The 27,378-nt window shown below is 41.8% G+C and overlaps 1 protein-coding gene and 1 pseudogene across 9 annotated transcripts in view; one reads left to right on the forward strand and one right to left on the reverse strand.

The window, feature by feature from the left end:
* Positions 1-27,378, reverse strand: part of MPPED1 (metallophosphoesterase domain containing 1) — a 92,903-nt gene that overhangs the window by 8,844 nt on the left and 56,681 nt on the right. For all 9 annotated transcript variants that reach the window (XM_088151293.1, XM_088151659.1, XM_088151550.1 and 6 more), the window contains one exon: positions 8,877-8,992. In XM_088151293.1, the coding sequence (XP_088007419.1) occupies positions 8,877-8,992 (116 nt within the window). The remainder of the gene's footprint in view (positions 1-8,876; positions 8,993-27,378) is intronic.
* LOC148217195 (uncharacterized) lies at positions 2,690-3,907 on the forward strand (annotated as a pseudogene).

Here is a 27,378-nt window from a genome sequence, read left to right on the forward strand (position 1 = left end):
CACCAGTTGCTGGGTCTTTCCCTTCTCATCATTTTATTTTCTTGCACTACTGTTAACCAGTGACCCTTGGCAATAGCATATGGCAGACTTGTACAAGAATTCACATAGGCTGTCATGCGCATCAGATTCTATAGCAATTTGCAAACTTCTGCTTTTGCAAAACTTTGCCCAAGCAAAGAAAGACTGAAATGCAAGTTGTTGCTGTCACGCGGCTAAAAACAGTTAACTGTAAATAAGGTGGTACATGGAGGCCAAAAGTATTGCCACTTCAAAAACTTTGCAAACTAAAATCCATGAAATTAACTTCTTCATTAAATTAAGCATTATTTATGTTGAACATGTTTTTGTTTGCATACAATATCAGCCTTCTGAAGCTTTCCCATATGTTTGTAGCTTATTATGTACACCTGACTACACAGACTAAGAATAATTGATTACACCTAGCTAACAATTAGAGATTGCTTTAGATTTTCTTCCCCTCCCCTCCTTTTAACATTTGGGTACTTGAAAACAGGGATCTGCAACTAGCAGAAAAGTATAAATCACTGTTGCCAACAATCAACTACGCAGGTTCCAAGACAGATTTTGTTGGAAAATTACAGTGGGTAATTTCCAGTTTAGTTTGTATCCGGCACACGCCCGTTCAATCCCCACATCCGGATCTGAGCGAGCCTACCTGGCACTTAATTCAGCTAGCAAAAAATATAGCTCAATATTTATTTATTAAACATTAGCAAACATCAAAAAGCAGTTAACTGGCCAAAGGGGATAAAAGCAGGAAAGGAGAAACATTAGCAGCAGACAACAATATAAACAATTCCTCTATCTATCAAAAGGTGCAGAATTTCCAACCTTGTGGATAAGGAGCAGGGACAGCCCCAAAGGGAAGGCTTTTGGTTATTCCAGCCTTAACCTTTTTGTGCACAAACAGCAGCAGATTAGAGAGGGAAAGGAGGACACCAGGTAATCCCTCCTGTATGCTGCACAGTTAAAGAAACAGTGTAGGGGATGCAGATGATACTGTATATCTAGCAGATTTAACCAAGGAAGATATGCTTGTTCAAAAACAAAAGGGCAGTTTCCTTTAGCAGAAGCTAAGGATTTTGAAATCAATTTCTCTGCAGGCCAGGAATGGCTGTAAGGTCTTATTCACACTGAACTTTAACCTGATCCAAAAGTTTGGGCTCTTTTGGGATCCAAAATAGCCCCAAACCCAGCCCAAATATCAAGATTTCCTATGTCCAACAACCTTACAAGAGACTAGTTGAACAATCCTGCAGCTGAAAAGCCAGCTGTAAACTTCGAATTAGTGATGACTCAGAAAAGGCAAAGCATGTTTTGCAATGAATGAGCCCCAGATAGGTTTGAGGCAGATGATTTTATCAGCTCTGATAAAAATGGATTTGGTTCCTATTGCCTGACCTGAGTTAACGCGAACATTTATATGAGAAATGCTTGACTACTACTCATGAATGGCATCGCATCAGATTGCAGGGAATCTCAAGCGGAGTGCCACGGGGTGCTGTCCTGGGTCCTGTGCTGGCCAGGGTTGCTATTAATGACTGGGAGGAAATGGTTGAGGCGGTGATGTAAAAGGAGGAGGACTGCTAATGTTTTGGAAGAGGAAGAGCAGATTAAAAAAAGAATCTAGACAAGCTTGAACAATGGCCTGAAAAAGAGAAGATGAAATTTAACGGAGAAGGGTAAACTCCCGCATCTAGGGAAAAATAGACAGACAGACAGACAGGAGACCTTGTCAGACAGACCTAGATAGACAGACAGGAGGCTTGGCAGGAATACATGTGAAAAGACTCTGGATGCACCAAGCAGGGGTTGGAGTAGATGACCTGAGCTCCCTTCCAACCCCATGATTTTAGGATTATTTACATTATGGATGTGCTAGATTAAATGGTGCCTTCCAACACTGCAGTGCTTTGAAATGGAAATCCCAGTCTTGTTTGGGGAGGGATCTTCCTCTTCCAAAGAGGAACCTCTCCCAGTTGGATCAGGTCCCAGTTGGACCCAGTGAAAGGGACAAGACCAAGAAACTATAGGCCAATCACGTGCTTGCCTACAATGTTTAAATTACTCCCACACATAATAGCAGACAACATCCAGGATTATTTGGAAGAAAATAACATCCTTCCAGTGGAACAGAAAGGAAATAAAAGGAAAAGCAGAGTATAAAATATCAACTTCTGATTGGTAAAATGGTGTTGGAGAATTGCAAAAGCCGAAAAAATGATTTACATATGGTTTGGGTTGATTGTAAAAAGGCATTACCACATAGTTGGATTATTAAATGTTTGGTGTCAGTAAAACATTGGAATGTTTATAGAAAAAATAATGAAGCAGTGGAAGACAGAACTGGTGGTTGGAAATGAAAAATATGGGCTCGTCAGCATTAGGAGAGGTCTCTTCCAGGGTGACTCATTATCACCCTTATTAATTGTCATTGTTACAATTCCACTTTCAGTGATTTTGAAGAAAACAAATCTTGGCTCCCAAACAGCAAACACTGCTAATAAACTTTCACATTTGCTTTATATGGATGATCTGAAGCTTTATGAAAAACCAGAAATCGAAATCCAGTCACTGACAAATACGGTAAGGATTTTTTAATTCAGATACAGCAGTGGCATGTGGCCTAGAGAAATGTGCTTCAGTGGCACTAAACCAGGATAAAATCATGGACAGTAATGGAATTGAAATGCCGAATGGCCAAACCATCAGGAGCCATCAGGATAAAGCCTACCAATATCTGGGCATTTTACAATTGGGATAACATCAAGCATGGCAGGTTAAAAATGTGATCAGCAAAGAATACATCCAAAGAGTGAGAAAATTGCTAAAGACAAAATTGAATGGTGGAAACACCATCAAACACCATCAAAGCCATCAATACTTGGGCCATACCTATTATATCAGGGTTCCTCAACCTCAGCAACTTTAAGATGAGTGGACATCTTAAAGTTGCTGAGGTTGAGGAACCCTGTATTATATGATACACTGCTGGAATTATTAACTGGATACAAGCTGAATTGGACTATTTGAACCAAGAAACAAGGACACTCCTGACTATTCACTATGCATTACATCCCCGTAGTGATATTGATAGATACCTGCCCTGTAGAAATGGAGGCAGAAGTTTGCTTCAAGTCATACAAACTGTCAAAGAAGAAAAGCGTGCATTGGCTGATTATGTAAAAGACAGTCAAGAACAAGCACTGGTGCAAGCTAAAAATTGGAACTTACTGAACATACAGGAAAGAAAATGTGAATATCAAAATAATGTAATAAAAACATGAACAGCATGCTGGCAAGGAAAAGCATGACATGGTCAATTTCTACAAAAGATCAAGGGGGAAGTGGATAAAGATAAAACCTGGCCACGGCTTACAACTGGAACATTAAAAAAAGAAACCAAAGACTTGATTTTGGCTGCTCAAGAGCAAGCTCTTCGAACCAATGCAATCAAGGCCAGAATTGAACAATCATCAAATGATTCAAAATGCAGATTATACAAAGAGCAGAAGAAACAGTGGATCATATACTTAGCTCGTGCAAGAAGATTATGCAAACTGACTCTAAACAACGACATAACACAGTTGCCAAAACAATTCACTGGAACATCTGTAAAAATTATCATTTGCCAGTAATGAAAAATTGGTGGGAACATATAGTTGAAAATGAGCAGGTTAAAATATTGTGGGATTTCCAAATACAAAGTGATAAAGTCTTGGCACATAACACACCAGATTTAACTGGGTTGGAAAGAAGAAAGTGTGGATAATTAATGTGGCAATACCAGGGGATAGTAAAATAGAAGACAAAGAACTAGAAAAGATCACGAGATCTGAAAATCAAAGTTGAAAGATTATGGCATGAACCAACCGTGGGGGTCTGAGTGGTTATCGACGCACAGGGTGCCGTACCAAAAAGGTTGGATGACACTTAGAAAATCTGCACATTGACAAATTTCCATCTGTCAATTATGCTGCCTGGATTCGCACATATCCTACGCCGATATCTTACAACATTCTAGGTTCTTGGGAAGACCTTGATGCAAATGAAGGCCAACACCAGCAAAAGAACTGGCAGCCGTGACTTTATGTTGAGAAGAAGAAGAAGAAGAAGAAGAAGAAGAAGAAGAAGAAGAAGAAGAAGAAGAAGAAGAAGAAGAAGAAGAAGAAGAAGAAGAAGAAGAAGAAGAAGAAGAAGAAGAGGAGGAGGAGGAGGAGGAGGAGGAGGAGGAGGAGGAGGAGGAGGAGGAGGAGGAGGAGGAGGAGGAGGAGGAAGATCCCAAATCCAGTCTAAACATCTGACTGACTATGAGGCCAACGATAACAATATTAACATTCATAACTTTGGTTTCCTAGTCTGGTCTACCTCAAAGGACTGACAATAACTTCCTTCCTGCTCATTTTATTTATTATTATTTATTTATTTATTATTCTATTATCATTATATATATTATTATTTACTTTGACGATGCCCAATTCCAGTTGACTTTGGGTGGCTCACAGCATGTCGCTCCTAAGCTATCTCTTTAGCCAAACGTGTACAACTTTGGAGTTACTGATAACCTGGGAATATGTGATCTCACTTTCAATTCAGGAATGTTGCTATATTCTCAGAAGAGATTTTTTTTCCCCTCAAGATTTGCTTCAGCTTGGAAATAATGGTGCCCCTTCCAATCAAGGCGGCAGGACCAGTAAAGTTCCCAGATGTTAGTGAAATGCAACTTTCATGCTAGAGGAGTGGCACAGAAATACCAGGAATAAATAAAATAAAAGTTTTAGCAACTCTTACTATTGACCATGCTATTTGTGGCTGCTGGAACTATATAGTACAGTGTTTCTCAACCTCAGCTGACTATGCTGGCTAGGGAATTCTGGGAGTTGAAGTTCACACATCTTAAAGTTGCTGAGGTTGAGAAATACTGATATAGTCCATCAATCGGTCGACTCCCAGACAGCATGACCATTGCTAAGAGTTCAGAGAATTGAAGTTCACCCATCTGGAGGTTGCCTAGGGTGGAAAACGTGGATCTGGAGGGCTACAGATTTCCCCACTCCTACTAAACAGGTATTAATGGCTATATGATGTTTGCTTAAATGAGCACAGATTTGCTCTGGCACGTCTGATGGTTAGGCAGGGATTAGATAAACACTGAGTGCAAAGCAGCCAGACCAAAAATCTGAGTTTTGCAGCTCTCTGCCAAAGAGGATTCTTGTGACACACTGTTTACCTCTGGAGAACTGGCTAGATTTTTGAAACAATACTAATTGTGGATTTACCTGTTCAGGTTGTCAAATATACCCCTAAATTCTTCATAGGGAGATTCTGGAAAAGGCTGTCCCTAGCACTTACAAAAATGGGAAGCTTAAAACAATATTGTTTTGCTGACTTCTTGTTCTCCATTTCTCTCAGTTCTCCCTACCCTCTTTGAATACAGCAGAGACACCTTCACGCTATTTCCTTTCACTAGGCTCAAGTCCTTATCTTCACATCCCACCTCTCAGAAGGGGACATCAATGAATGAAAGGGATTTAGCTTGGTAATTTAGCTCTCATCTTTGGGATTTGTAACTTCAATTTAACTGTTATCTCCACAGATTCTACTATATTATTTCTGAAAAGTTTTTTAAAGTTTGGCTGTTAAAAAGAAACTTTTGTAGTTAACCCCTTTTGCTTAAAGCTCCAAAGCTGGCCATAATTTAACACAAACATCAGGATTCAATTAGCTGCATCCCTTGGGATTTACGGAGAAGAGAAAAGCTGTCGTGTGGGTCTTACGAAAGAGGGAGCCGCAGCATATTCTTGGAGTCTAGAATGCATTTCACCTTCCAGTCTAAGGGGCATTTTTAGGGCCACCTGCTGAAAACCCACAAAACTTTCACAAAAACTGTAATCTGAAAAGAACGTTGAGGGACAGAAAAGTTTGCTTTCTTAGCAAGGCGACACATACATCAGTTCACCTACACGGATTAGCAAGAATAGCAGATAAACATCTGGAACTGAAGAAATCTCAAGAAAGGATAAAAATGGAATTATAACCCCAGTTTGCAGAGGTCATTCTCACTCAGATCACGGTAGGAAATTGTCTAGGTAACAGAAAGCAGTTTTCAACCCTACTATTTTCTATAGGAGATTTAACTGTGCAAATGCAGAGTGAAGTTGAGTGATTATGAACCGTTTGAACTGATGCTAGCTTGTCTGCACTGACTATACAGTGACTGCACTGACTAATCTCCTATGGCTGAGATTGGCTTTGAAATGTGAACATCCGACCCATAATTTATGTTTACACAAGCCAGTGGATTATTCTAGCTCTTAAATAACTGGGGAAGCAACTCCTAAGGCAGCTGAAGGGTCTGGTTTCCTTGACAAAGCAGTGATCATGATGCTCACATGAACGAAGTTTATTAAAAGGGATAATAATAAAATCTGTTAGTCTGAAAAGGCTCTACCTGCTCATTTTTGGCCCGCTTACAATAAAATGAAATCAGTGAATGGGTATATTGATATTTTCTCCCTCCCATTATCTATGGATCTCGTCTTGCTTATCTAAGGAGAAGAGCTTAACCCTCCCATCCAGGCACTTGACATGCATTTGCATGTATTTTTTCACACGCTTTGTGATATTCTGTGTCTTGAGGAAATAGCTGGTGGTGGCTTTGATGCAAACAGACATCCCCACCTGGGGTTACTAAGTGCCACTTGCTGCTACTTGTTACGTCCACACCTCAGCTCCCTTTGGAGAGACCACAGTCCCAAGCCCCAGAGAGTCCGCAAATGACCCGAAGGATCAGAACTTCCCATTCAAGGCAGCAAAAATAATCAGTAAAATAGAATGCCAAGAGTTATTCAGCATTCCAGGTGGTTCCACAAACTCTTGCTTACTGGGTTACTGACTAAAATGGGAAAAAGTGGGAAAAAAGTTACATGGACAAAGGATGAAGTAAGAATGGGGGCAGTTCAAATTAATATTCTCCCCCCCTCCAAATCTTTAAAAGGCTGTCTCTCTATGTGGTCACTAGGAGTCAAAAACAACTTGATGGAACCCGATCAATTCATCAATCAGAGACGGATCCGGAATTACAAGTCTTGGAGGGGCTGAATCTGCAGTAGGGAAAACTGGCGAAGAGCGTGGTTGGAAGCCCTTTTTCCACGGGCAAGAGAAGACATGCCTGTGTAGAAAGGGTTATGAGAATTATTCTATTCTGTGTAGCAAGTGTTACCACCTGAAGGGCTTGATGGATAGGTGAGCAAGTTTTGTGTTGTAAAGTCTTCCATTATGTGCTCTTATAAGTTACTTCGCAAGCTTTGGGGACTGCATCCTTGCATTGTTAATCACTTTGCTTGCCTCTTCTCTGCACTCTGCTCGTGACAATTTGGATAAAGAAGACGTCCTAATCTGCCAAGGGGAGGAGACCGACAGCTGCCTACTGAAGGCCAACCCATTCCTAGCAAAGGATCACTTACCTGGATGCACAAGGTATTGACCAGATATGTCACAGACCATCCCAGGCACTGTGGCTAGGGACCCTGTCTTGGCAGCACTTCCACAGTCAACAGTTACAAATCGGTCCCTGATGAGATGAGCCACCACCAAGTCATCTCCAGGAGTTATTGTTTATACTCCCTGTCTCTTCTGGAAAGTATAAAAAGGTGGCAACCCCCATCCCCACCAAGAGAGTTTGAACCTCCGCATGGACCCAAAGCAACTGCTGGGCTCCAGGGGTCTTTCGGTTGCTATTCTCGGGGTTCCTGGCAAACTGAAAGGGCTGTAAGTAAAGTAGTGAGTAGAGCCTCTTAATTTTTTCCTATTACATGCAATGGATTCTCTTCCTTCAATCAATATTTAGAAGTATGTAAAAAGAATTGTGCACTCTCAGGGGATCTGCAGAGATTCGACTGCACAGTGATGGCCATCACTTTGACTCCTTTTGACAACGTCCTGTGGCCACCCCTGCTCCCTTGCATGAATGGCCAGGAACTTTTAAAAACAGAAGCTTAATGCTCCATAATCTTTGGCATCTCCTTCCGGCCAGAAGCAACTGCCTGTAACAGCAGTTGAGAGAGAAAAAAAGGTGGGAATTTTCTCCTTTTAATTCAGGGTCTCACTCAATACGCAGGAGAGGAAGAACAGATCCTAACTGCAAAATCCAGACTGTCATTACAGGGATCAGTTGAGTGTCTGAGTGCAGAGGGTTTGTTCAGACCCTTAAATGAATGAGCCGAAAGCACAGGACAGAGCCAACTCTGCCAATCGCCAGGTGCTCATTGCAACTACTGTAAACAGGATTAGAGAAAGGCAGGAAATGAGAGTTGGGTATGAGATAAAGGATCCGGGGGGATCTCCAGAGGGAGTGTCAAAAAAGTCAAGATGGAACTGGTCTGAAGCCCCACCTCCTTTTTATATGTTGCGTGTAAAAGGGGCAGGGCTTCAGTCACAAGTTGTGGCCACCATCTGGATTTTTTTACTACGGACTATGGATGCCCTCCAAAGTGCCTAATGTTGCCCTGGTCACTTGAGGAATATAATTATTAACTTATGACGCTCTGAGTTGGCAGACATGGTGTTTCCTTGCAGTGAGACATATTTTAAATATTTGGCAAAGACATGCAAAGCAAATTTAACTCAGCTTTAACTTTGAATTATTTCATTCTCAATGACTAATGCAGGCCAATTCTATCAAGACAGTTTACAAATATTAGGACAGTAAGTAGGCAACAGCACTGCAGAATCACACCAATTTACAGGAACGACATGGAAAAGCAAAGACTCAAAACTGTTATCTGTCCCTAAGGACGCAGCAGAGACACATAAACGGAGCTGAACCAGATAAGCGTTTTTCAGTATTTTCTTACCAAGAGGCGGTCCATGTGTTATAAGAATATCTATTCCATCTGGAATTAGGTTCCATTTCTCTAAGAGTGCTTGGCCTCGCGGAAGATTAAAGCCCCAGCCATAAAACCAAGGTTGCCTGCCAAAGAAAGGGGAAGATGGTCTTCAGTGTTTCACACATGCTGTGGTTAAGCCAGCTAAGCTCCAGCACAAAGGAAGGTCCTGAATCCACACAGCAGCAATGTGCTTAAGAGGCCAACCCAAGCGTTACAAAAAGGTGTGCCTGAAACTGCAGCTCTGAGCAAGTTTACAATGCAGGGACACCCACGTAATCTGAAAACATTGCCATGCTTACCTTCAAAGAATATTCATAGATAAGCAAAGGGGTATCATGCTTTTACCAATGTTAGCATGTCTGATCTCGTATAAATGACCCCTAAAGTACTGTAACATGCCTTGTTTGGGGTGCCCGTATTTATTCTCCTACGTATTTGAATCGTCTTTTCGTAAAGGTGAGTTCAATCGCGTAAAACACCTGTGAAAAGTCACGTTTCCTTGAAGGAAGCGTTTTACACGACTAATCTGAAACACACAGGAGACACCGAATGATTTCTTCTTTTGTGCTTGCAGAGCTGTTTCTGCCCCCACCCCCTTATTTTTTTCCCTCTTTGGGCTTTTTTAAACAAGCCAGGAAAATAGAATGATTGTCGTAGGGTGACGTTATCCTAAAAACACCCAGAGGAAGTTATAGTAAGATGTGTTCGGTTTGGAATGGACTAAATCAAGTGCGTTATAATTACCATTCAGTTCATCCGGATCCCGCAGACCCAAGGCAGCCCAGCCCGTTTCAGCACGGACGCGCATAAAAGGGGGGCGAGGGTTCGATGGCACGCGTGTGGCCAGCATCTTGGCTGTTCTGACCACCCTGCGGACACCCCTCCCCAAAGAGTGCTTCGTGTGGGCTTTCCCCAAATGGCTACCCGTCTTCCTGTAAGAAGTTATTTACAGAGCTATTTTGACAGACACAGCTTTCTTTTCTTTTCATGCATAACAGTGGACCTTTCCAAACGTGGCTACTCTATTAACACAGACCCACTTCATGGCTTCATGCTAGCCACGTTAGAAGAAGAAGATGAGCATCAAGTTGGCGGATATGCGACTCGTTTAATACGGAAGCAGCACAGTAGCAAATAAAGTAGCCGAGACTCAGAATACCTCGGTACTCCCAAAGACAAGATGCAAGGTGCCTTAAATTCGCATCTATTTTATCCCTCTTTTAATTAAGATGACTGGGACTATTATGTAGTGATTATTTAGCAGCAAATCTCCTGAGAAGAAGCCAAACGAGGACTAACCATCTGAAAGAATTCCGTCCTTGCCTCTGCTCCAGAGAAAAACGTTAGAAACCAAAATATGCAATAAATCATATACAAACACGTTCACCCTTGACACATCTACACTCAATTAATCAGTTGCTCGGGTTTACCTTAGTAAATTGACCTATTAAAACAGACACTTCCATTTAAGGGATGTTTAATGAACGGAACAGCTTCCCTGGCAAATAGCCTGTTCCGCAGGGATTTGAGAAACTAAAGCACGCCAGGGCAGGTCTTCTGACGACATTGCAATGGCTTAGGGTCCCGCAGAGCCCCCCAGCCCCAACAAGGAGAGGCCGCCTGCTCTGGCTGGGGTGAGGGGTCTGGAGCAGAGAGGGGTGGGGGTAGGCCTTTCATGCCAGCCCCCCCAACCCAGGTGAGAAATGGATTGCTAAGAAAGGTAGCTCTGTTTAAGTAGATATCCTGTTGTGGGATGGGAGGGGACGTCTTCCTAAGCTGGCTGGGATATGTTGGTTCCAGTCCAAGACGTTGGGTCATATCAGACGCAGGAAGATTGTTGGTCTGATCCTTTTTAGCCTCCAGCCTCCAAAATCTGAAATGTGTCATTAGTACTTTCAGTAAATCAATATACGCCACGTTCTTCTGGCGTCTGATACGAGATTCACTACGCTCACTTTGCTGCAATGTTAATAACCAAAACTGCATCAAAAATGGAATGCGTTGGTTTTCATATCACAAACAGGCTGATATGGTTTTATAAGCTTTATAGTAAGTGCAGCATTCGCCTGTTAAATATCAGCTATGCATTCTTCACAGATGCTTCTCTGGAGAAGCCTTCAACAACTCCTTTTCTGCATCAAAAAGAAACAAAGAGAATTCTTTGAAAAAAAAAAAAGTCTTCTGAACTCTTCCTTGTACATTGCGTGACAAAACCCAAAGAAAATGCCCTCAAAGCTGTAATGAATGTTTCCATAGCACAGATGCATCACTAGCGTTTTCAGAAAAATTATGTTGTCTGCACTTTTTCTGATTTTTAAATGTATACCTTTGAAATTCTATCAAGATTACACAAATATATGTAAAAATATGCACACCGAGAGCGATTCTGAATACAAACTATTTTTCAGAGAGGGTTAGTCTCATCTGGCACAAGAATCTACTAGAACGGAAGGAGAGACGGCAGAAATCTTTCAAAACTGTTCCTTCCTTTTCTTTAAAGATGCTCTTGCAAGGATCATGCCTCGCCCACCCCTTGATTTATTTCTTTCTTTCTCTGCAGCTGTTCTCCGTGCCCTGTTAAAGTCTCCTTCCTCCTGACTATCAGAATGAGATGCTTATAAAGATCAGATGAACACATTTCTAATCCACAAATTCAACCATCTTTTTCACTATGGGCCGAAAATCAGTGGGCATTTGCACACGAGTTAATACTGGTGCACAATACTTTTTTTAGCCGTAGAAGAAAATAATGTTCCCCCTCTTCTGCCCCTAAACATTTTTAGGGGAATGGAGGACACAATGTGCTTCACGTCGAACCTGTTTCCTTCAAGTAAGTCCATCTGATATTGGCACCATATACTTTCTTCCCACTTTTACCAACTCTTCCAGGCCTTTGGCCATATTACTCTTTGCATCAATTTGTAAACAGCTAGTGGCCTCCTGGTCCGTGTTGCAAAGCAGGGGTGTCCCCAGGATCTAATTAAAAAAAAGTCAAAATGGTGGCTGTGACTGTGTGATTGAAGTTCTGCCTGTTTTTTACGTGGGTCACACACACAACAATTAAAAAACACAGAGGTTTGATTGCATCATCATGGCCATCAACTTGACTTTTTTCAATTATACCCTGGGGTCACCCCTGGAGCAAAGTATCGTCTTCCAGGCAATGAGATAAAGATTCGAAAATTGGAAGACAAGATCAGAAAGTAAAAAGAAAATTCTTTTCAGATAGACAACACGTGTCTAGTTGTGTGTGAGCAACCATTTCATGCAGAAGAGCTTTAAGTTGACCACAGCAGCTATGCAGGCAAATGGCCCTTGAAATGCAATTTGCAGGGAGCTTCTTCAGGCATCTTCAGGAAGAGGTGCCTCACTTCTCCTTGTCCAGATACTTTTCTGACTAAAAATGGGGCTCAGAGAAACAGCCTCCCCATAAAGTTGGGGAGGAATGGATGGGAGAACACAGAATCACTGGAACAGGAAGAAACCCAAGCTTAAAGTCCCTATATTTCTATATGGACTTCCATTCTACATGTTTTTTTTTCAATTGGAGCCATGCAGTAGAACACCCAATTGTCTGTGAATGTTCAAATTTAGATGTGCTTTTAGCAAAGGCAGGCAGGTCTGCAGGATCTCCCATTGTCTGCGTGACACGCATCCTTCCAGTCCTTGATCCTTCTATCTCTTCAGTGATTTGCTTTACAGTTTATGACTCCAAAATGCCCACGTATTAACTGATTTATCTTGCTTCTGAAATTCTGAGTCACGACAATGCAGTGCTTCAAATAATTTTAAACACAGCTCAAAAATAGTTTAACTTTAAACATGTTTAAAACTTCTAAAAAAACGTCTTTAAAGCTTTACAACAATTTAAACTCAGATTTAAAAAGCTACATATTTGTGTGTGGCAAAAGTATGTGAACCTCTGCAATTATCAGTTCATTTGAAGGGGAGATTTCAGTCAATGTAATGATAATCTGATGTGAGTGTGGCAGCTCCTGCCTTATTTAAAGAACAGAATTCTGGGTACAGGTAGTCCTCATTTAGCGACTGTCTTGTTTAGCGACTGTTCGCAGTTATGACAGTGGTGAAAAAGTAACTTTATGACCAATCCTTGCATTTAGGACCTTTGCCGGTCTATAAAGCAAAGGAAAACTGAAGTCAGTTTGTAAGCACAGTTGCTGTTTCACTTAGCAACCGCTTCGCTTAATGATCAAGTTGCCAGTCCCAACTGTGGTTGCTGAACAAGGACTACCTGTATTCACTATCAATGTCTGATCTTCACAACACAGATATGTACAAGTATGTCATGGCTCAAACAATGGAGATTTCTGAAGACACTTAGTCACCAGGAGTGGTCAACCAACCAAGAGCAAGGTGTGTAATACTCTGGGAGGTCACACAGAATCCCAGGATAATGTCTAAGGCAGGGTTCCTCAACTCGGCGACTTGAAGATGTGTGGACTTCAACTCCCAGAATTCCCCAGCCAGCATTCTGGGAGTTGAAGTCCACACATCTTCAAGTCGCCAAGGTTGAGGAACCCTGGTCTAAGGAACTAACAGCCTCTCTTGCATTGTGAATGTCAGTGTTCATGAGACCACCATCAGGAGAACAATGGACAACAGTGGTGTGCATGGCAGAGTTGCAAGGAGAAAGCCACCCCTCTCCAAAAAGAACATGGCTGCCTGTCTACAATTTGCTAAAGACCGTGTGGATAAGTCAGAAGGCTATTGGAAGAATGTTCTGTGGACGGATGAGACCAAAGAGAACTTTTGGACCTGAATAAAAAGTGTTATGTTTGGTGAAAGGCAAACACTGCATTCCAGCATAAGAACCTTACCCACCTAAGGAACATGGTGGTGGCAGAATCATGGTTTGGGTCTGTTTTGCTGCCTCTGGACCAGGATGGCTTGCCAACATTGATGGGACTATGAATTCTGAGCTGTACTAGCAAATTGTACAGGAGAATGTCAGGGAATCTGTCCGTGAACTGAAGCTCAAAAGAAAGTAGGTCATGCAGCAAGACAACGGCCCAAGACACACAAGTTGTATGGCCAAAGAATGGTTAAAGCAGAAGAAAGTTAATGTTTGGAATGGCCAAGTGAAAGTCCTGACCTTAATCCTGCAGAAATGTTGTGGAAGGACTTGAAGTGGGCCGTTCATACAAGGAAGCCCACCAGCCTCCCTGAGCTGAAGCTGTTCTGTAAGGAGGTATGGACTAAAATTCTTCCAAGCCAATGTGCAGGACTGATCAATGATGATCAGAAACATTTAACTGCAGTTATTGCTGCCCAAGGGGGGTGCACCAATTACTGAAGCAAAGATTCACATACTTTTGCTACACACAAATATGTAGCTTTGGATCGTTTTCCTCAATAAATAAATGAACGAATATGATGTTTTTGACTCATTTGTTTAACTGGGTTCTCTTTATCTAGTTCTAGGACTTGTGTGGAGAACAGATCACGTTTTAGGTCAGATTTATGCAGAAATATTGAAAATTCAGAAGGGTTCACCAACTTCTAAACACCCTGTTACAGCTTGCTAGATATGGAGTTCTTCAAACCTTGTTCATAATTAGGTCAATTCTAATTAAGGTGTTGCCTCACTGTGGATTTTAGAATGGCTTACTTTATTTTCAGGCAAACTGTAGTCAACCATAGAAGTTAGACAGTGGTTGCTATTTTGGTAACTGAAATCTGGTACTGAAGTGGAAAACTAAAAAAACAAAAAGGTTCACTCCAGGGAATTGTCACTTTCTCTCTCCTTTCTCCTAGGCTGTTTCTTCTTACACACAATCAGATGGTCAAAAAGGTCAAGATGGCAGCCGTGACAGTGATCAAAGCTGTGCCTGCTTTTTACGTGCGTGGCACGTGGCTGCCATCTTGACTTTCGGGGGGCTTGCATGGACTGTGGGAAGCTAGGCCGATTAACTCTGGGCTCAGCTCCTGCTCCAGTTTTCCTTTAATGCTCAGGGCAGGTACTGGGGATGTTCCCATCTGGTCCCTTTCATTGAAGGGACTGAGAGTGTCCCCACTCTGCCCAATCTTACTGGATGAGCAGAACCACTGGAGAAAGGTAGCCCCTCAAATAACTGGGCCCTGTGCCAGGAAGGGCTTCCCAGGTGACAAACAGGACCTTGAATTGCACCCGGAAGCCGACTGACAACCAGGGCAACGCACGGAGCACTGATGATGCACGAGTGTATTGAGGTGCACCCATCACTGCCCGTCCCACTGCATTTTGGACTGGCTGTAGCTTCCGGGTGGTCTGAGGGCAGCCGCACGTAGAACACATTGTAGTAGTCCAATTGTGAGGTAAGTAGGGTACGAGTGACCATCTGAAGTGAGGTCACTGGCTATCATCTTGCAGGAATTCATTCCGCATTCATTTTGCTCTGGGAGAAGAACTCCTTCTCATTTATCTTCTCTCCCTCTTTCCAAGCATCTTCTTTGGAGAAGCCCTGGTGCTTTTGTCTGGAGAAAGAGAGAAACATCCTCCCTGTCCACTTTATTCAGGCCATGCAGGACTTTATAGGCATCAATAATGTTCGCCATCAGTTGGTTTTTTCCAGGCTAAAGAGTCCTAAAAGTTCTGGCCTTTTCTCATACGGAAAAACACAGGTTTAAAATTTAAAATATAAAAATGCATCTTTCAAATATGAAAATGCCCGTGTCCCGTAGGAATGCTTCAGTGTTACACATTGATGCCAGCCTCCTAAAATCAGAGAGATGACAAACTGCTCATGGAAAGGACATGAACAAAGGGTCCTTTCCGATGATCGATGTATCAGTAGACTAATTATGGAGACACCCCTCCATATTTTTGGTTCCCAATCCATTAGAGTTTTACCCATAAACTTAGGATCTCACACTTGGCTTGGTAATGAATATTAGAACTGATGACCCATCATTTCCCCCTACAGAAGTCAGCCAGAATTTTCATAGTTGAATTTGGAAATGGTTGAAGCTTCTAGCCCCACGTATGACAGGAATCCAATCTAGTGAGGATACTAACAGACAGATTGGTTGAGTAAGGCTGTTCCTATCCATGAGTAACAATCAAGTGCCCAGAAATACTTTAGTCCAGACCATTCTGGCTACCTAGCTTGACAATGGCTGATCCAAGAGCATAGATTCTTCATTAATACCAACGTTAATATCATTCAAATCATTTGCACAAAACAAGCTGAGCTTCCACTAATTCCCAAGCCAAGATACTTTGAGTCTCTTTATCGAAGTCCATAGCCTTCTACAGACCTTGCCACTGAAATTTCCACCTAGAAGCACGTGGCGATGTATATGAGCTAAACTGATTTTTAAAAAATGAAATGGAGATGTTCATCTGCTTCCAGGGACACCAGATAGTACACAGGATCCTATATTGTACTTTAAAAACACAGGTCCTGTTTTACTGGATAAACAACTGATTTTTTTCCTTTTTTTAAAAGTAGGGGAACATCATTCAGTGATATTTCCATGGTACTGAAAACAACAAAAGCTTTATGACTCCTAAGGAATTGAAGAAATATATACATAACTCCATTGCTATCCTCAACCCTAACATTCACAAGATGTTCCCTGTTCTTGGAAAACGTGTTTTCCTTTGTGGATATAACAATCTACTTAATTGGGAGAAGGGAAATTCTCATTTCCCTCTTGTTCTTTGTAAGCAGCGGTACCTGGAGTTAGGATCTGCCAGACTATGCATCCTGGAGCTGTTCTTCCAAACACACACCACGCTAAAACTCACACATTTGCCATTCTGCTGTTTCTCTCATGACAACCTTGAGAGGGGCAGAAATACGGCAGGAAAAAATGAAGCCTTGGGGAAGATTTGGTGTTTCAGTCTCCAGTTCTTTCCCGGCATTTCCAAAGCCCCTGCTCATTTCTCCGTGTTTGATACCCCACAAGTTGAAAACCCTTTGACTCTTCGCTGAAAAGCCCCCTTGCCTTGAATTTGCAGAATGTGGTAGCCAGGAGAGATTTAAGATTTCTTCCGGGTGACTTTTTTTTTTAAAAGACGTGGCCTATTTATGATGCTTTCAGTTCGTTAAGAACTGAGATTTCAGCAAATCAAAGGCCCTTGAGCAAAAAGGCATCTTTTTAGAGAGATATACCTACTACGCTAAATGCCCATGAATTGTTTCGCCTACGAAACATGTTCATGACGAAGCCTGAAAGCAACGAAACCTTTGGAGGCCTTCTTCCCCAAAAGGAGCCGATGGGTCTCCGCACTTCGCCTTCCATGTTCATGCTATCACAGAGAGCGCTTGCTCTGTGCAAAGCTCTGTGGAGAAAAACTGGATAGCAAGAGGATTTGTTTATGGTATAATTAACCTTATGTTAAAAATGTATGAACAACTTTCACAGGTCAAATACAAAAAGATTGAATTTCTACCCGCTCTTGGATGCTGCTTTATGTCCTGATTTTCGGCCTTTCTGTTGTAAAATAACTCTTGGAATAATTTTCTTACCGAATGATAGTTGCTATGACAACCATAGCAAATTTTCCTTTTCTGAAACAGATGTCTCATTTAGTTGAAAATTAGAATGTGAAAAACCCATGGGGAAAAATTAATTCAAACTGTAACAGAACACTGACTGCAATGTAATCTCTTATGGGTTAACCCCTTAACATCTCTTTGTACTCCGATGTAACCTTCAAATAAATTCTAATTAAACCAATTTAACCTCCTGTAAATGACCTCTTTAGCTATAATTAGCACTTTAGTTTTCTCTGAAGTATTCATTTTGGTTACCATAATAGCAGAAATAAGGGATACTAGAGAAAAGTCGTCAAATGCACTTGGCTGATTAATGGAATTCCTGGGTTTATTCAACTTCTGCTTAAAAGGGAAGAGTAGCCCCAAATCGGGAGGAGTCCGGTAGCACCTTTTCTGGCTAATAAATTATACTAAAAGGCACACGCTTTTAATGCCTTTTAATACAATTTCTCATGCATCTTAGTAGGTGTCAAGGTGCTACCCCACTCTTCCTGATTTTTGCTACCGCAGACTAGCACAGATCTCCTCCCACGGTGTTTGAGAAGGAAGAGCGTAGCTCAAGCGTTGTCATTGAAATAGTCAGGGCACACGTACACGTGCAATTTGTTTCAGCAGCAGATCTGGCCATGCATGAACGTGAGACGTTACACCCTCAAATGGCTTTCCAGTTGTGGGAATGGCGAGGTCACGTTCAGGGTAACTGAGGCTGGATAGTCAGGCTAAAGGCATCTGGATGACGCGCTCTGTGCCCGGAACGCCATGCAAGACAAGGTTACTGTGGCTGCCATCGAAGAAAACGAAGGGCCAGTCCTTCCAGCTGCGTCGTAGAGCTGCTCTTTAAAAACCTATTTCTCAACTTCAGAAGGTAACTAAGACCCAGACAGTAACTTATTAAGGCATCTAAGCCGGTGATTAAAGGAAAGTGTGACAAAATAATAGAACACCATAGTTGCCAACTTCCCACATAGCTTGTAGGATCTGGGGGAACGCTTTCGGAAACAGGAGAAGCGCATTATGTACGGATTAGGAAAACAGAGCTGTCATGGCTCCAAAGTTGAGAAATGCTTCTTTGAAAAAGATGATCTGGGGAAGTGCCATGGAGACTGATCGGAGAAATCACAAAGTGTTCTTTTGGTTATTCATCAGCATCTCATATTTTATTTAACTGCAATTTATCAAGCAGCACATCACTGAAGTGGCCTATGGTTGAACAATAAAGTGCATGTTAAATTAAAAACTTCAGAGGCAGGTTCATTGTCCTCCTCCTATCAAACTAAATTGCTCCAGTCCCGCACATTCGATCAAGTTACTTTCTATTATTCCGATTCTCACTCTATTAATAATAATTCTCAAGGGCGTTATCCTGCAAAAGCCCCACTCAGCTAAATGAGGATGGCTAAATTTCTCACGAAATTCCTTTAATGAAACTTGTTCAACGAGAATGCCCCAAAGAAGTTGTTTAATCACTAGCTGAATTCAGCTGAAGCAGAACAACATTTGATTGCAGATGGCATTGTGGAATATTATCTGTACGGAAACCTTCAGTGAGCATCATGCAAGTGCATGGCCTTTGCGTGGCCCAATAAAACTCAATCAGGAATTTATTTTTATTAATGTTACCCTCACTTCTTTCCTATTTCCGTAAGGAAGATACACGAATGCATTTGTATTCTGCTTAAAAATACAAATGTTTCAGTGGAATGGGAACTTCAATTTGCCTCTCAGACCATTATTACAGATTTCCTCGGTGTAGTATCAAAAGCCAGGCTGGTACAATAGAGCTAGCAGATATCAGAGATGTACTTATCCCTTAGCCATGCCATCAACGTGCTCCCGTAACTGATTTTTATGTCAGCGTCTTTGTTGCATCTCTAGCCCAAAGAAGAGCCAGCTTAAGCTCATCTTTAGTTACTCCCATTTTAAAGTATTGTTTCTTTAAATACTCCTGACACCGGAGCGCAACTAACACATTTCAGGTCAGGAGCTGGGAGGTGTCGAAGACAGGCTGGCTCGAAAAACGAAGCATCAGAGAAGATTAATCGATGTGGTACCAATGCAAAAATCTGTGTCTAAAACCTGGCTGTTTAAAGAGGTCAATAAAAATTAGTTAGATGTGGAGGACCCTTTTCTTCCCATACCACTGTTTTGAAAAATCCTTAATTCTTCCTGATGTCCTTTTCTAGATTCATCGCTGGAAAATTAAAAAAAAAAACTAACCCAAGTCATTTTAAGAGAAGACGTATCATCGCTTTGGTTTACTTCTACTTAGATTACCAGATTAAAAGAAATAGGGTGCTGCTTAGCCTCCTCCCCAACCCGAAGAGCCTGAAACATGCACTGGAAAAAAAGAAGAGAAAAACTGACCCCCAAAAATGAAATTTCGAAAGTTATTTTTTCAAACTTTGCATTGGAATTGATAACCTCCGTAGCTCACCAGTGCATTATCTACGACATTGTTTCTTAACAGGTGTTAAAGGGCAGACTTTATTTTATTTTTTTATTCTTCGTCAATGCTTTGACTTCTACAGAACTGAAACTCCCCAGTCCAACAAAACTATGTGAAATATGAAAATATATGAGAGCCAGTTTGGTCTAGTGGTGAAGGCACCAGGCTCGAAACCAGGAGGCGGTGAGTTCTAGTCCTGCCTCGGGCATGAAAAGCGGCTGGGTGAATTGGGGCCGCTCCCTCTCTCTCAGCCCAGCCCACCTCACAGGGTTGTTGTTGGGGGGAAAATAGGAGGAGGAAGGCGTGTTCGGCATGTTGGCCACCTTGAGTTATTTATAAAAAATAATAAAGGCGGGATGGAAAAACCTAAAACAAAACCGTACAGCGCAAAATAACATAACTTGAAAATGCTTTACTGCTAAAGAAACAAGTTGCTTAATTTATAGAACTCTAAATTAAAGTGGAAATTGGACTTTCTTTTCAACAGGTAGTGGAAGTGGCCATGAGACTTTTGCTCTTCAAGCTCTCCCTATTTTTTTCCTTGCAGGGAGGAGGATATAGGCTGATCTAGGGAGTAATACATCAGATGTCTTTTGATCACCCTTTACAACACACTGAGTGACGCTGCTATCAATCTACGGGCTTATTCTCCTAATCTTTCAGCGACAGAGATAATTATAGAACCTATCAGCCATTTAACCTTAAAAGAAAATTAATCTGCCTGTGTATGATCATAAGGAAAAAAATGTATGCTTTCCTCAACACTGAAATGTGTAGGGATAAGATCAGCTTACTCTTAGTCATCCATTGGGGATTTCACTATTTAAAAAATCATCACGTTAGTAAGGTAAATAGGCTGCTGTTCCAAAATACCATGGATAACATTTCTGGTCATACACTGTTTCATACCAGGGCAACACAAAGTACCTATAGATGCCACCACAGACAACAGGACCCCTTTTCCAAGTCGGGAGACGTGATACCCAACTCCAAATTATTGTGATAACTATCGAAGAAATCATAACGAGCATCCTTTCCTAACTTGGGATGCAGAATCCAGTCACAATGAGGAATCAAATAACTATCCTTTTCATGATAGAAATTCATAATCTACAACATGATCAGACCTCAACCAGTTTAGTGGAAAGTTCATTAAACGTCCGTTTTGAGCCAGGCTGTGTTTTTATCCCCACCATACAAAAAAGGCATATAACATGTGAGGCGTGTGTATTTTTTACGTTTATATTTCTAGAAATATAAAGTTCATAACACATTTCCTCAGCATGACCTTATGCTATTTCTCTCTTCTCTCCCTATATTGAATGGACATCCCAGTTGCTGACCCTTCCCTACTACCCCAATAAAAAACCAGAGAAAATCAAACCTTAGGAAAATTCAAGTAATGATCTCCATTAATGGCACCACCCCAGCAAGAACACAGACCAATTACCCTACTTTGCTTTTGCAAACTTGAATCTAGAAACTCACTTAGAAAAGGGCCAGTTTTTCAGACACAACCCAATGGGTTGACCAGGACAGGGCAGGTTTTGATAAGTGCCTGACTTTTGCTCTCAGAAGCCCCTTGGGAAAGCCTGTGTCCAGAGGCCCAGGAGAGCTGCCCGCATTTTGAAGTGCTTCACTCGGGACCATCCCCAGCCTCTTCCTTGGCTCCAGAGGAAGGGGTGGCCGCAGCAGGTCTCCTTCCAAGGGAGATGGGAAGGGGCTCTCGTTCCTTTGTCCATGGAGGGTCCCAGATTCTCCTTGGGGCTTTCCAACCCAGGAGGAGGAGGAGGAGGAGGAGGAGGAGGGTCTCTGGCACAGTGATACACTTGTGAGACCTCTGGCGTACCTACCGATGTCTTTCTCTGCTGTGGGGATCAGGGAAAGATGAGATGGTGAAGCAGTAATCAGGATCCAGGGGTGTCCACAGGGCAACGCACATAAAAAACCAGATGGGGATCTTAAACTTGGAGAATATGCAGTAATGGCAAAACTAACAGTATACATACATAACAGAAGTTTGTCTAACTTCAAGCAAGAATGGCTTCGATACATATCACACATGTACGCACCCCTTGCACAGCCAGGTAAATGCAAACACTTAGAGTATGGTTTCTAAGGCTGACACCAACAGATCCTGTAAATAGGGTGGGGAACAAAGAAGGGGGAAGTCAGAAATTAAAGATTTATTTAAATTTGGGGGGGGGGTCTTCTATTTTTAACAAGTATAAACTCTAATTATATAGTGGAGATTTTGCTATTAAGCAAATTCATATTTTCTTTTTAATATCATGAAATGATTTACTCTGTTTGGCATCCTTTATTAATGTTATATTGAGCATTAATTGTATAACCTCAGAATCGGACCTCCAAAACATGCTTCAGAGCTTGCGGGAATGCAAAGGTAACGTCTCTTTACCATGGAGGCAGGTCCTGGAGCTGCGTCCCTGTGGGATCCACTTTTTGGAAATCAAGGATCTCCAAGCCCTTTTTGGAAACCAAATCTCAGCTGTTGCACAGACCACGCGTTCACTGCAACCCCATTAAACAGAGCAAAGATGATCGCTTTTTCAAAAACTTCAAATAGACCTAAGTATGGCCCCGCATGTTTCATTCTATGTGAATTTCAATGAGCCAAAGTTTATTTAAAAAGTGTATTCTCAAAAGTAATGCTTCTTATATTAATTTGTTCTTTTTTTTCCGGAAGGAAAAATGCAAAGACAAAAAAAAGTCACTGCTACTATTAGCTGTTGGAATTTGTTTTTTTTTTTTCCAAATGATACGTGGAATCATTCACCTTTTGTTTAACAGAATAACTCACGCATCTCTAACGGGAAAGAAGAAACAGCTGAGCTGCGACTAATGGGAAAAGATGGTTTCTAAAAATTAATTTGTTACAGAGCAATGAAAAATAAAATTGAGTACCTTTCTAAGTAAGAAAGACAAACACAGTAAGCTGAATATATATTTTTCAGTCTGCCCAAAGGGTACGGAGAACACTATCCAAATTTAGATAAGGAGTCCAAAAATTCAAGCTCAAGATCCCAAATTTTCACACAGAAAGAGAAGACCATCCTCGGCGGGAGGGGGATCAGAGGTCTGCCCCTTTTTAACACGTGATGCAATAACTCCCCCCCAACTCCCCCACCTGTGGATACCTCTGAGTACATGTTAATCATGTTCATTTCAGTCAGACCTAAAACATTTGTTAAGTGGTTGTGCAGTTTGAATGCGCGAGTTTCAGATGAGCGATTCATTTTTCTCCTCCATAGATTGGTAATGATGAGTGCACAAGTATAAAACTCACCCGGTATAAGAATGGCTAAACTAACATCAGAATAACGGTTCAAAAGTGAGGACAGCTTTCCCCAACCTGGTGCTAAGAAAGTATGCGTGTGTTTGTTAAATTTATATGCCGCCCATCTCCCCCAGAGATGGACTGGGCTGGAGCAATGTTCTCCTTCCATCCTGGTGCCTCTACAGACAGGCTTACTCTAGAGCAGTGTTTCTCAACCTTGGGTACTTTAAGATGTGCGGACTTCAACTCCCAGAGTTCCCCAGCCAGCATGGCTGGCTGGGGAACTCTGGGAGTTGAAGTCCGCACATCTTAAAGTTCCCAAGGTTGAGAAACACTGCTCTAGAGTAAGAGGGACCAGGCTCAGAAGAACATCTCCACCGGCGTGGACCCTGCAAGGGTTGGTGGCTTTGAGCAGGCCCAGCTGTTCCTTGCCAGCTGTTCTTGACTGCCCCAAATGCAACCCCTGATATTGCAACTGGTATAAAGCAGCAGCTGAACTCCCCTGAAAACTACAGCTATTTATCAGCACAGCCACCCATCTCACCCCCCCCCCAATTTCCCTTCCCCTCTGACAGCCTGTCACCAATTTATAGATGTGCTAATACACGTTACGTTCTCTTTCCTTCTCCTGGCCCGTTGCCAGAACATTTCAATAAGACAATAAGATGATAAAAACAATAAAAACAAAAGTCGGCGATCAGCAAGAACCAAACTGATAACCCTGCTAACAGCAACCATGGAACGAAGACGAAGTGATCGACGCTTAATGGGTTCCACAAAGAGTAATGCACAATTTTACAGCACTCAAAGAGACCATGTCATGCAGGTTAGATGATAAAGAGGGAAGATAAAATTAATCTGAGTGGCCCAGGAATTTAACTAACGGGGGACTTATGCAACATATGTAAATATCTTTATAAAAGTGAGTGATAGATTCAGTGACACCCACTTTGCATGGACAAAGCCAGGTTGCAGAGAGAGTTTTCTAAAAATCTCATCCCAACGCAGCTGTGGGTAAGGTTTTGAACTGCCTTGAATGATAAAGGCTCTTTTTGGCACCATAAAGTTGATTTAAGTGATGTTACCTCCAAACCCTCTTTCGCAGAAGATCTGGGGACAAAAAGATGCAGAGGAGAAGGAAGATGTGGAGAAGACTGGGGAGGGGTTCATCTGTAATATATTGCTTTAGGAAGTACCATTTGCATTAAAAGAAAAAATGAGGGACTTTTCCCCTGGTCACAAAAGAGGACTGGAGAAAGCCATCATTTCTCAGCCGCGATCTGGTCATCTGGACAACTCAGCAACGTAAAAGAAAAACTCAGTGACATGATTTCACTGCAGTGAAGTTCAAGTCCTCTGAGCAATAACAACAACAACGGAGTCAACATGAAAAGAGGACAAGAAGAGGGGATCACCTAAAGACCCCAGGAGCCCTACACTCTTCTGCAATTTTTCTTTTGCTATCAGCGCAGCCAAATGACAGAGAGGAAAACATTTCAACTCAACCTTACTACGCAGGCCCCAAACTGCCGTGTTTCTCTGCACCGGGTGTGACCAGATCATTCATTCTGGAGCTGGAAAGCGAATAAATTTAACTGCTCTCCATTAAGCTTGCCTGTGGTACCTCTCCATAACTTACAGGTTCTCCATTAGGTAAAGAAGCGCAGAGAGAACGCCGGATGGATGCTCCAGGATAATCCAACTCCTTCCGTTTTCTACGTAAAAATGAAAAGCGTTGAATGCATGACTGCTAGGACCACCTCCAGTTTTCATGCGGAGGAAAAGGTGCCTTATTAAATTAGAAAGTCTACCCAATCTGGAATAAGCCAAGCCAAGACCAAGCGGCAGATAAGACGTGTCCTCCTCTCCTGGCGTGAGCAGGAATCCTGAGATTGACCTCCGTGACTCTGTGGCTCAAGCATTTGACGGGTTTCCAAGATCCTAAAGAACGCAGGGTCTCTGTATAATATACATATTTAAAATGCAAAAGCAAAGTCTTAACTGGATCCATTTTCCAATTTAATATCGCTCATAAAGCTTTCTTTCTTTTTTTTCTTTCAAAATACCAAAAGTAATTAGAGCATATGGACAAGTTGCCTGCCAAGTTATTTTTTTTTCTTTCTTGTAACTCAAAGCTGGTTTGAATTAAATGAGCAGAAAAATATATCCGAAGCCATTAAAATTCATGCGTGTATGTATGTGTGTAGGTATATGTGCACGCACACATACACACACACGTCTATAATATGAATGTATGTATGATGATGAGCGTATGCAAGCGCAATAGCTCAAGAACCTGAAGCTCTTCCGCTGAAGGAAAAACGAACCTTTCGCCCAGTTTCTGTTTTTAGTTGCTATCTGAAGTTAACTATAAATAACTTGCATTAATAATTCACTTGCATTTTATATTTACTCATAATTACTGGAGGCAAAAAAACAACAAAAAAACCCCCCACCACGTTGCATCGGATTCAGACCTGCCCAAATCGCTGCGGTGGTGGTCGCCAAGATAAGATTTGGTAAGAGAAACAGCTTGCAAAAATAAACGAACAGCACTTTGCAGGCTGCAACATTTCGTCCAAACTTTTGGGGGTTGCAGATCGATCAAGATGGTTAGCGCTGCCAGGAACGCAAGTATCCTGATAGGAGCCATTCTAGGGGGGGAAACGTGATTCAGAATAGTAGGAGAAGGAGATCGCGGAAACGAGGCAACTCCCTTCCATCTCTCCTTGAGGCCTAGATTGGCCCCACTGAATAATGAAGTCTGTGAGTTCTACCCACGTTCACATGAAAAAAAGTCAAGAGGGTGGCACTGATTGCATGGCCACCGACGCCATCTTGACTTTTTTGAAACTGTAGGCACCACTGCCTGTTCACCTAATGTGAATTCTACTCTTCTCTTGGACACAAATTGTTCCCATCTAACCCAGCTGCAGATATCTCTTGTTTAATTGGGTTTAACTGGTTAACCCTTAAGCCAGGAAGAGGGGCTATGGAAGAGGGACCCACCAGCTCCGTCTGTGGATCTGACGTTGATCTTTAAATCGTGTCCCGCTAACCTTCCTGGGAACGTCTCACGCGCGCAAGCGTCTTACTTCCTCTCTCTGTCTAATTCTATAAGCTTCGTTTTGCATACTGTTGCAAATATAGGCAAATCAATTATTTTCTTAAGTTCCTTTCACACGTCTTTCCTTCCCTGAGCAAACTTTATCCATTTTTCAATATTTTGACTGGCGTGACAGAAATGGAATAGTTGCATTTTTAAAAATCTCAACACCTGAATTTTTCTACAGGGAAGGAAAAAACACACACACACAAAACTCCCTGTGCAAAGAAAACGGGGGTGGGGGGGGAGGATGTGCAAATCAGATTTTTAATCACTATGCCGTATAATGCAGAATTAAAGTCAATCATTCGTCCCCAGAGAAAGCATTCAACCTACGTCCTACTGAAGGCAATTAGAAAAGTAACTCAGACATTGGGGTTCCTGAAGTCAACGGGACAAGTTAGATGTGACTTAATTTGACATAGGAACAAAGACCAACTATCTTAAACCCTACCCCTATGCACGTTTGCTGGTAAGCCCATTCCACCGAATTCCCTTGGCCTCGCTTTCTAGTAAACGTGCAAACTACGCCGTGGTGCTCTATACTCTTACATACAAATAAAGCTTACTGTATATACTGAAATTTAAATCTAAATACAGAGGTTCCATTATACATCTGGATTCAACCCATTAGTTTTTATGGCTTGGGATTGCACTGTTGGAGCGCCATTACTCCGTGGTTACATGTGTTTTCTACTGAAATAAATGGAACTTAAATATCTATATCTATGGATTGGATTGTACCCTATGGCAATGCTTATGGTAAGTAAATGGGATTTATCCATGCATACACAATGACAGGATTGTACCCTAAGAACAGAGGCCTTATTAAGTTAAGAGCCATTGAGAGCAGAAGTTCTTACTTTAGAGCATAAACACAAAAGTATACCTTTAACTTAAAAAAACAGATGTCCCTCATAAAATTAAACTTTTAAGGAAATGAGGAAAAATCAAAGTGAAAAAATCCTTGGGGGGATTGCTTTTTCATTGTGGTGCTTTATGAAGTGCTTGAAAATGAAGCAATTTCGTATAGTGAAATTAAAGATCCTATTCCGAATGCCTCTCATTCTGCAAAAAAACTTATTAGCTCCCTCTGAAAACTAAACTTCTTGTCT

The sequence above is a fragment of the Python bivittatus genome, unplaced genomic scaffold, assembly GCF_059951505.1.
Source record: "Python bivittatus isolate LINGU-HERP-01145 unplaced genomic scaffold, Pbiv_v1 ctg000010_np1212, whole genome shotgun sequence".
In the NCBI taxonomy this organism is placed as follows: Eukaryota; Metazoa; Chordata; class Lepidosauria; order Squamata; family Pythonidae; genus Python; species Python bivittatus.